The 10947-nt window shown below is 46.6% G+C and overlaps 1 protein-coding gene across 1 annotated transcript; it reads right to left on the minus strand.

The window, feature by feature from the left end:
• Positions 1-582: 582 nt before the first annotated feature.
• GLRX5 (glutaredoxin 5) lies at positions 583-10869 on the minus strand. The gene is made up of 2 exons (XM_006065044.4): positions 10510-10869; positions 583-1699 (listed from the first exon to the last, which is right to left on the minus strand). The coding sequence occupies exons 1-2, from the start codon at positions 10805-10807 to the stop codon at positions 1521-1523; spliced, it is 477 nt and encodes a 158-aa protein (XP_006065106.1). The 5' UTR covers positions 10808-10869; the 3' UTR covers positions 583-1520.
• Positions 10870-10947: the final 78 nt, after the last annotated feature.

Raw genomic sequence — 10947 nt, forward strand, 5'->3', positions numbered from 1 at the left:
AGCACAGAGCAAGCCTCCCGAACGGCTCTGGGGAAATAAGCCATCCTCTTTCTTTGTTATTACTTTTGCTCTTTAAAAAAAAAAAAAAATGCAGCTTCTTCCTACCTCTGCCACTGTGCACTTCTGAATAGATGCTTTGTTTAAGCCCTTGGAGATGAATGAAGGCTTGTGGGGACCCCAAGGTGTAAGAGTGGGCTTTCTTCCTATGAGTTACTGTAAAGCTTACCTCCAGCTCCACTTTCAGCTCAGGTGGAGAAGAAACAGTCTTGTTAAAAGATACCATGCGCTGGAAGATCTCAACTATGATTCCAATTATGTTCTTTTTTTATAAAGGCCCTATTTTTAAGGAATAAAAGGTTCACAAGATCCCATGCTCTGGAGGGAGTTAATGGCCGCTTCCTATCAAAGTGCAGCACAGCTGGCCAAGCACAGGTCTTTGGAGACGGGCAAGCGGGGTGCCCCCTCGTGTCTCCCCCTCACTTCTTGCCAGTCCAGCCCGCCCAGGACTCCAACTGGATCATCAGCGCCTCTCAGCATTGACAACACTTACTTCCCCTCAAGAAATTAGAGCACAGCTTGATGGCAATTTTCATGGAAATTTTAATAGAAGAGTATGAGACTCACTCTTAATTTCTAAAATCCAAAGGTCAGAGTTACTAAAAGTCCTTCTAGACTGAATGTCCGTGTCCCCTCAAAATTCCTATGCTGACATATAACCTAACTCCCAAAGGGATGGTGTTAGGAGGTGGGGCCTTTGGGAGGTGATCAGGTCGTGAGGGTGGACCCCTAATACATGGAATTAGTGCCCTTAACAAAAGGGGCCCCAAAAGTGGGAACACAGCTGTCTGTGAAGCAGGAGTGGGCCCTCACCACAGAGCATATCTGCTACAGACTTGATCTTGGACTTCTGCCTTCCACAACTGTGAGAAATCTACATCCATTGTTTATAAGCCTTTCAGTCTACAGCATTTTGTTACAGCAGCCGGAACAGATGAACGCACAGACTTACTGCTGTTCAGAATAACCACTCACATGCAGTATCCCTGGGTTGGCATTTTATTTTTTAAAAAAACCCCAAAACCCCGGTTATCTTATTTTCTTCCTTTTCCATCAGTTTTCTTAACAGAACAAGTCACGAAAAACTGGGGGAGGGTGGGGGGGGGTGGTATATTATCTTTGCAGACTGACGTATTTGTGGAGGACCCGTGAAGAATAACAATGATTCAAAAGCTCCCAGGTTTACTCCTGAATCAGGCAAAGAGCAAAGGACAAAACAAGAAAGAATTTTGTTTACAATAATCTCGTAATGCAACATTGATTATGACAGTACAGTGTTTACGATTATGTTCGAGATAGGATCTTCCTTGCCCAAACACCAGACACGCTAAAATCACTTGGCTGCTTACAAACTGGAGGAACCAGCGCAAGCAGTCATCTGAAGACTGGGAACCTGAACGGGTAAGGCTTCTCTGGTGGTGAGACGCTGACACCAGCGGCCCCTCGCCCGGGGCCACCTTCCCTCACTTCGAGTCCTGGTCTTTTGTTTCATCTAAGAGGGCGGAGCGGATCCCCAGCTTTTTCAGTTCTTCTACCAGGTCCCCGTTCTGGTGCATCTGCAGGAGAATGTCACAGCCCCCCACGAACTCGCCGTTAAGGTACACTTGTGGGATGGTGGGCCAGTTGGAGTAGTCTTTAATGCCTACGGGGAAAGAACATCGAAGGTCATTGGAACGAACAAAGATGAACCTGCATGACGACAAGTCTCCCTGCTCTGAGCAGAACACCCCTTGTCCCTCCCTTGCTCCTCATCCCTGGGGAAAGCGTAAGCTTTAGAGTCCAGTGAACTGCTGTTTAAACCTTGACTCTCTGGGACTTGCCTGAAGGTCCGGTGGCTAAGACTCTGAGCTCTCAAAGGCAGAGGGCCAGGGTTCAAGGGTTGCCACACGCTGCAACTAAGACCCAGCACAGCCAAATAAATAAATAACAAAACAAACAAACAAAAAAACCCTGACTCTTCCAATTATAAATAAACTGAGAGGCCTCCATCCTGTTTCTACCTTCATCCCACAGTTTTTATGAGAATCAGGTAAGGAAAACTCTCATAAATGACCTGACTCACAACTGACCCTGGATAATGGCAGAGTACTTGATTAGTTAATGCAGGTTACACAAGATACACAAGGTGATATTCCCCATGCTTGTGCCAGCCACGTTGCAAAATAAAAAGAGAAATGCCACAACTTCAATTCCAAATGGACGACTGAAGGTGGGCCCATCACAGTGACTCACTGGCAGACTGGGCAGCCCCCACCTAGAGTTCTTCATGCCTGTCTTGGTTGGTGAAGCAAGACACTGAGTCACTGGGTTTTATCTTGAATGATTCTCTTAACCGAGCAAAAATCCGTCTCCTGTGTCTATAGACTATGGCTCTGGCCCTATTCCGCCCCTCAGATGGGACAGCTGAGCTGGTTCAGCCCAGAATTCGTTGGGACTGAGGAAAATGAAGGGAGGGCCCAGGGCTCACAAAGGCCCGTGTCCTGGGCCAGGCGCAGGGCCACAGGCCGAGGACGCGCCTCCTGGGACAGGGCAACCATCTGATGATTCTGTTCAGAGCTGGGCCACGAGGGTGATGGTTATGAAAGAAATGTGGTTTCAATCTTAAGACATTAAAGAAAACAAAAAAAAACCTTTTCTGAATTCCTCATCTTTTACTTTCTTTTTGACTCAGAGCCTGAGATTGAAGTGTACTTTTTTAAACATACAAATAAATGAAACAGAAAAGTCAACAGATTCTTCAAGCAAAAGATCGTATTAGGCAAATTTTAGAAATCAGTCAAGTGGTGGTTTTTATGTAAACAAACAATACAAAACCTTCTGCTTGATGCCCCATCATTTATTATCAGATGTGTTCGACCAAGTAAGATGGCCAATATGAGTTATTTTACAAATAACAGTCCCATGATACCCTATGTTTTTCTCTTTTAAGTCACTGCCTCCTAAAAAAAACCAGCAACTTTGCTGACCAGGACAGCGCTAGAAGGTTGCCGCTGGAGAGTTTTATCTTTCTTCTGCAGACAGACTTCAAGGATGAAGAAATGGTTACAACATTATAGGCTCTGAAAAGTTCCCTTCGAAGCCACTCTGGGTTTCTGTTTTTTTAAAAAAAAGCCAGCTGGAGGTTTGGAGATTATCAATTAAGGGCAAATTCCACGAACCATCAGAATGTCTTCATACTAGAATACTCTGAAGAATTCAGGTTTTTCATTGCTCTGATGCTTGGTACTACATAAATAATTACTTAGCATGTAAGTTGTGTGTTTGGGATTTTTTTTTAAAAAATTCTGTTCTCAAACACAAAGAGACTATCAGAATTTACTTATGTTTCCAATAATTCATTTTTTAAAAATTTATGATGGGGAGGATTAGGAATCGTTTAACATGAACTTTTTACCTCTTCTAAACTTTCTTAAACATCTTTTACATTTATGTACACAAACCATTTATCTGCACAACACTATGGGTTTTTTCCCCCAATTAATAATACGTGCATTAAGCTTTCCATAGCAATAAATATCTACTGATTCTTTTGGTGAACGCCTGTAATTTTTTTTTTTTTTTAACGTGCCTCGCAGCATGCAGGATCTCAGTTTCCCGACCAGGAATTGAACCCAGGCCCCCTGCATTGGGAGTGTAGTCTTAAATCACTGGACCGTCAAGGAAGTCCCAGTGCCTACAATTTTTGAAACACTCCAAAGGTGAAAAAATTTGCCCTCTGAAGGCCACCCAAAACCACATGTTTAATCCTAAAAAGTATGATGTTTTAAAATAAAACCTTTGTTGAGGAAAAGAATGATTTGCTTTCATCAGTTGTTTTTATGCTCAACCATGGTTGTACCATGCTCAACCACAGCATCAGGCTTGTCCCATTCACTGAATATTATGTTGCTGCAGACCATGCAGCCCAACGACAAGGAAGGAAGGGAATCCATTCTTACCACCAAAACTGCCGAAACAAGTGGGCTTTTGGACCACTCTGAATATCCAACACAGTCACGTGCAGGGGAGACTGATTCCTTGCAAACCCCATGGCCCGTGACTGTCCTGATCACTTACACTTCAAGAACGTAGGAGAACCCACCTCAGAGCACAGGATGGCACTGTGGGATTCTCCAGGCAAGAACACTGGAGTGGGTTGCCATTTCCTTCTCCAGTGCATGAAAGTGAAAAATGAAAGTGAAGTCGCTCAGTCGTGTCTGACTCTTAGCGACCCCATGGATTGCAGCCTAACAGGCTCCTCCGTCCATGGGATTTTCCAGGCAAGAGTACTGGAGTGGGGTGCCATTGCCTTCTCCGACAGTGCTGACAGTTTATCATAATTAAACTTACCTGCTTCTTTGATTTTTAGATTATCAAGTGTTGTGGGTGGCTGATGTCAAAGCAAAGCTCTAACATCTTTCCTAAAAACGATGCCATTTTCCATGTTTTAAAAAGTCTGATTACAAGTTTAAATATTAAAGGAAATACCCAACTGCTTCTTAGAGAGTGAAGTGAGAAACTCCCAAAAACAAAACACTATAAATCATAAATTGGAAACTAAAATTCTATGAAGTCACAATCAATTAAGTATGGCTAATTTTTCTCACCCTTTAAATTTTCAGTGACTACAATGTAAGTGTGAATATTTGTGTAGTTCTTGCATCTATCGCTTGGAATAAACCAGAGAGCAATTCTTGAAAAATTAGAAAATCATAGCCAAGAATGGATCTTAATGATAACCATACTTTATAGATGATAAAATGTGATTCTGTTTGTGACAGAAAATGCTGAATGCAAAGTTACATAACAGGTAAAACCAGGACTGGGACTTAGGAGTCTCTTACAAAATCAGTTCTACATACACCCACTGCTCCACCAAAAATTTTAATATTCCAAAGTATCAAGTCAGAGGGGGAAAACATTCTAGAAAATTCCCTTCCAGAACTTTCAAAAGGTGCTTCTAAAATTCTTGACATTTCAGAACACTGGACGTCATTCCTGCTTTGGACAATCAACCATAAGAGCACCGTGATTGCAGTTTTCCTTTTTCCCGGTAGATTTTCAGGACGGGAGCTTCAGAGTCTGATGCAGGTTAATTCCAACTCTGCCAATTAGGGGACTCTACTCCTTGGTGAGGTTACGTCACGTCCTCTGGAGTCATGTAGTTCTCCATATTCCCTAACTTAAGAGTACTTAAGCACTTAAGCAGGTAGGACTGCTTGAGATAATGTGAGCTAAAAGCATCAAAAATAGCAGAGCTTCAGGAGAGGAAAAGTAAACCACAGTGCCAAGAAGGAACCAGGAGGAGGGACTGGCAACCCGCTCCAGTATTCCTGCCTGGGAAATTCCATGGACAGAGGCGTCTGGTGGGCTACAGTCCATGGGGTCACAAAGAGTCGGACACGACTGAACGACTGAACAGGCACACAAGAGGAACAAGGCTTTGGTTCAGGGGTCAGCCTGGCTGGCTGGCTTGTAAATACAGCCTCAGGTAAATCGCATCTCTTAGCCTCTGTTTCCTTTTCTGTAAAATGGGAATAACTCTGCCTCACAGATTTATTATGAAGATTAAGTAAGTTAAAATTGGTGAAAGGAATTAAGCTCCCACAGTGCCAGGCGCACTGTGGCTACTCTCTCCATGTCAGTATCCTCTACCCCACTCACAGTGATGCTCTTCTGACAACATATGCAGCGGAGAAAACAGAGGGAAAGAATGCGGGGACACCAATGAAGCATGCCATGCAGCAATAAAAATACCATTTCCTGAGCTACGGCTTTCTGAGTTTCATACTCTTACATTTTTCACACATCTAATCTTATTTCACCTTTACAGAGGTATGTATCCTTATTCTACAGATGAAGAAATAAGGGCTCTTAGGTTAAATAACTTAACCAGTGTCATGGAGATAGCATATGGTGGAGCTAGAATTTGCGTCCTGGTGCCTGGAAGTCCAAAGGCCAGGTTCTTGACCACCAGAGGTGGCCTCTGGCCAGGGGCTGGCATCAGTTACTCCTGCCCACCTGTGAGCCCCACCTGCGAGCCCCACCTGCATGACACACAGATCTGCAATCCATGGGACCGCTTCACATTTTGAACATTTATATACACACACGGCATTAAGTCACAATTACCTTTTTGCAACTGGTTGCTGTTTAGTCACTAAGTCATGTCCGACTCTTTTTCGACCCCATGAACCATAGCCTGCCAGGCTCCTCTGTCCATGAGATTTCCCAGGCAAGAATACTGGTGCAGGTTGCCATTTCCTTCTCCAGGGGATCGTCCCAATCCAGGGACTGAACCCGAGTCTCCTGCATTGGCAGGTGGATTCTTTACCACTGAGCCACCTTTTTGGCCAAACATTGTGTTTTCTGAGATTCAGTCAGATTAAATACCTTTAGATCTAATTAATTTTTTAACCATAGCTTAGTTTCCCATCACATGACACAGTTGCTTTCTTCAGTCTGCTGCTAAGAGACCAAGATCCTTTCTTGCCCACTTTTCATTACTACAAAGAAGCTGCACATCCTTACAGGAGTCTCCAAGTTCACAGGCAGGGGACGGTCTCTCCAGCCCAAGGGGTGGCAAACCACAGCCTTCGGGCCAAGTCCGCTCCAATTCCTTGTTTTTATAAGTAAAGTTTTATTGGAACTCTGCCTCTCTCCTTTGTCTAGGTGTCATCCCTAACTGCAGTACACTGTAACGGCAGAGCTGAACGGGTGCCAACAGAGACCACTGGGCACCCAAAGCCTAAAGTACTTATGCTCTGGCTCTTCACAAAGGAAGCTTGTCAATCCCTGCTGTAGACTAAATACCCGCGAGTGAAACAGATGGGTCTTCAGGTCGGTTCACCTTCAACCTGCCCGGGTACTGAGAGTTTCTCCTCCAGAGGGTGGGCACACGTTATCTCCCTGTCTGCAGCATACAACCCGCCCTCCACAGACACGTACGCACACTCCTGATCTGACTTCTTGCTAACATCATAGCTTTACTACGGCCTTAAAGTCCTGGACGCTGGCGAGGCTGAGTGTATTTTCAAATGCTTAAGAACCATTCGACAAAGGATGATGGTTATTCATTCAACAGACACTGCTCTCTACGTGAAGAATACAAGAGTAATCTGAATAGGCAGAAATTCCAGTGCCCATAATGTTTTTACGAGCATGGAATAGAGTTTACGATAAAATGATAAAGAAAAGAAGCAGTTTTCATTGAGACACTCACTGAAAGCTCGCTTTGCACAAGAAACACACACAGTGCTCCGGGAGTCACAAAAGACATGTTCCCCGCTCTCAGGATGGCAGAACGCTATATATAGACACGTGTGATCTCAACTCTACTAAAAAAAAAATAAAACTGTTAGAAGGTAGATCCAAATGTTAATAATAATGGTTTATGGTTTCCACCAGAATTACAGTGGATTTTCATTTGCTTTAGGTTTTCATCATTGTTTTCCAAGTTTCTCCCATGAACACGTTTCTTTTGCAACCGAAAGTAAAGACTAGTCTTTGTTAAGACCAGGGGTGAGATATGGGTCCCTATCCCTTTGGGTCCCACTGTGGTTGTCTTCGATGTGTGCTCCAGGTTTTAAAAAAGGAAAAAAAAAAACTTGAGGAAGGACCAAGTGCAAAGCTGCCTCACAGTCGCCCTGGTTCCCTGGGTCTCAGGTCTCAGCCTGACGCTTCTGGGCACCACACTCCGCGGACCCAGCGCCCAGAAGCAGGAGACAGTGTCTGAGAGTCTTCCTCCAGCTTGGGCTCTTTGTAAAGCTCAGCCGCCTCTGGCACAAGAAAGCAGGAAAGGCCAGTTTTGCAGGAGTCCCTCTCCGGTTGTGGTTTTCATTCTGTCTGCCCTCTAGGGAAAGATTGAAGGCAGGAGGAGAAGGGGACGACAGAGGATGACATGGTTGGATGGCATCACCGACTCGAAGGATATGAGTTTGAGCAAGCTCCGGGAGTTGGTGACAGACAGGGAAGCCTGGCGTGCTGCAGTCCGTGGGGTTGCAGAGTCGGACACGACTGAACGACTGAACTGAACTGAACTCTCCTGTTACTAGAAGTGACCTTGGGTCTGGGAAAGGCACACAGGCATATCCTTGGTTGGCAAGAGCTAGCATCAGACAGGCTGTCAGTCTCTAGCGGTAAACTCAAAGCTGTGGCAAGCAAAAAGATGGAGTCTTCAAGTTTCAAAGCCCCACCCAGGCTAAACTAATCCTCACCTGCTTACACCGCCCTGCCCTAAGTCTGGAGGTTGAGACTTACACTAATGCTTACTTTTATAGGCAACAAAAGACATGTATTATGTTCAATATACATGTAACACATTTACTAACTAAACTAATGGTCTGATGAAGGTCAACAGTCAAGACATTTAAGGGTTAAATTCCTGTTGCTATGGTTTGAACACTTAAGAACAGAAGACTGAAAGTCAAACACAGAAGTGTTCTTAGCAAAAACATTCTCGCTCCTGCTCTTACTTTAAGTTCACTGGCCAGATTGCAGAATGGCCTACCTCTGGTTATATTTAAAAACATTTTTTTTTTTAATTGAAGTACAGTTGATGCATAAAGTTTCAGGTATAGAGCAAAGGGATTCAGTTATACCATCCACTGGTTATATTAAACAGGAGAACTGAAAGTCACAAACTGGAGGCTCTCAAAACTTTATGCTAAGCAAGATATCAACAACACAACTTTTTACTAAGGGCCATAGTGGCGAGGCAAAGTCCCAGCTGAGACTGCAGTTACTCCTATCTTATCTTATAAGCAGAGACACCCTGCTGCTGGATGAAGACAGTAGCTCACCCTGTATGTGAAAAAAGCCAGCCACTTGGTAGCATTCCAGTAGACCAGGAAGGCAAAAGGATCGTGGGCATAATTCATGGTAGTATTACTTTTTTTTATTTTTAGTCGCTCAGTTGTGTCTAACTCTTTGGGATCCCATACCTTCTGGTAATGCTAAGCTGCCTTCACTCCTCATTTCCACCCACCAAAACCAAGAGTTCTATAGGGATTAGATAACATGGGGGAAAATACTTTTAAAGTCATAAAGTGCTAATAATAAAACAGCTACCATTTAGTGGGTGCCTTCCCTGTGCCAGGTGAGATGACAGGCACTTTCTAAAAGTTTTCCTTTCTCTTTGTTCCTCACAAAAACTTTGGCACACGTGGTTTCATTATCCTCATATTATTGAAAGGGAAAATGCAGTTTTGTGACTTGCTTCAGGCTGCAGAATGGATTGGCCACAGGATTCTAACCTGAAGCCTTTCCTTGACACCAGCCTGTCTCGTCCATGTTGGAATGACGATGGTGGACAACTTCAAATGCAGAACAGCAAAATACAGAACTCGGCATGCAGACTACCACAGAACTTGGTGCCTTAAAACTCTCTCTAGGACACTGTCACTAAACAACCTCAGGAAGACAGGGAGAACTCAGTCACTGAAAAGTCTAACTGGAATGCCACCCTTCAGCGGGTACAGGGACAGTCCCCCCATTTCTCTGCCAACCCCATCCACCCCAGCCAAAGGGCAGGCCTGGTTTTCCAGGCAAGAATACTGGAATGCGTTGCCATTCCCTTCTCCAGTCCTCCTACTCAACGCACAGGAAACAGAAGAATGCAGGGAAGGTTCACAGCAGGAGACTCAACAGCAAAGCTGCTAATTAACTGTCAGGGCCCTCTTCCCTCCCTCCAGAGCCAGTGACAAGTCACAGACTCTGCAGACTCTGCCCCAGAACCTGACTGGCTCCTGGAGCTGCCAGCTTGAGTTAGCTAGGGCTCAGGAGTCATTCCTCGTCCCGCTCCCCACAAACCTCTCTAAGACACCTTATCTCCCACAAATCCCCCCCATCCTTGAGTATCCGAACATGAATTTTCATGTCTTTTTCTCCCACAGCAGCAGACGTCAGCTAAGTCCACTCCAAAAGCGGAGTCAAGCCCCTCCTTGTAAGCAACGACAGAGAACGGTCCCTGACCACCCCCATCCCCCAGCCTTGAGGCACGACAGGCCAATCTCTGAACCCCCGAGCCTCAAAAAAGGGCAGCCTCGGCCCTCCCTGCACCATCAACAGTACCTGCCCCTTATCCACGGAACAGGCCACTCCCTCAAATTGTCCCCAAGTAACTACTCCTTAGGGCCTCTTCCTGTATCCCTCTGCCCCACTTCCCCACTCCTGCAGAGCTGGGAGTCGGGCTGCTCACCATGTTCCTTGGACTCACCCGAAAAGAACTCGCCCCGAAACGCCTATTGCAGCTCACAGTGAGAATCGGAGAACCGCTAGGACTTAAACCCGCTGCACAGGCTGGCCCAGAGCCCCAGATCTTCAAAACCCAGTTTCAACTCGATCGTGCCCCCACTCTAGATGCTCTAATGCGGTGTGGAAACCCGTACCCTGAACGCCCGCCCGACAGACCCTCGGCCCCGCAGAGCGGCCAAGGGAGGTCGCCCCCCAGCCCCGCCCGCAGCCGGCCCTGACCTTGCCGGAGCTGGGGGTCGTCCAGCACGTTGTAGGCCGCGTAGTCGCGGACGCCGTGCAGCCGCAGGATCTGCACCACGGCGTTGCTGAAGCCGCACTGGGGCTGCTCCGGAGTCCCCTTGAGGAAGACCACCACCTTGTCCTTCTTCACCAACGCGTCCAGGTGCTCCGACGAGCCGCTGCCGCCCGAGCCTGCCGCCCGCACGCCCGGGCCCCGGAGGCCGCCGCCTGCGCCGCGCCCCCAGCGGAGCAGAGCCGACGCCGCCGTCGCCGCCGCCCGGCCCAGGGACCCGCTCATCCCGGCACGTTGGCCGCAGCCCTCGACCGCCGGCGACCTGGGCTAGCCAGCCGGAGTCTTCCCGGGGCCCGGCCCGCGGCGGCTCGGCCCGCCCCCTGGAGGCCCTCATTGGACCGGCTCCGAATAGCTCTCCATCATTG

The sequence above is a fragment of the Bubalus bubalis genome, chromosome 20 (genome assembly GCF_019923935.1).
Source record: "Bubalus bubalis isolate 160015118507 breed Murrah chromosome 20, NDDB_SH_1, whole genome shotgun sequence".
NCBI lineage: Eukaryota > Metazoa > Chordata > Mammalia > Artiodactyla > Bovidae > Bubalus > Bubalus bubalis.

Excerpts from the sequence above, each read along its gene's own strand:
- GLRX5 (XM_006065044.4), bottom strand. The coding sequence starts at position 10,807 with ATGAGCGGGTCCCTGGGCCGGGCGGCGGCGACGGCGGCGTCGGCTCTG. Across the intron at positions 1,700-10,509 it reads CGACCCCCAGCTCCGGCAAG|GCATTAAAGACTACTCCAAC; the intron begins GTCAGGGCCGGC and ends CTTTCCCCGTAG.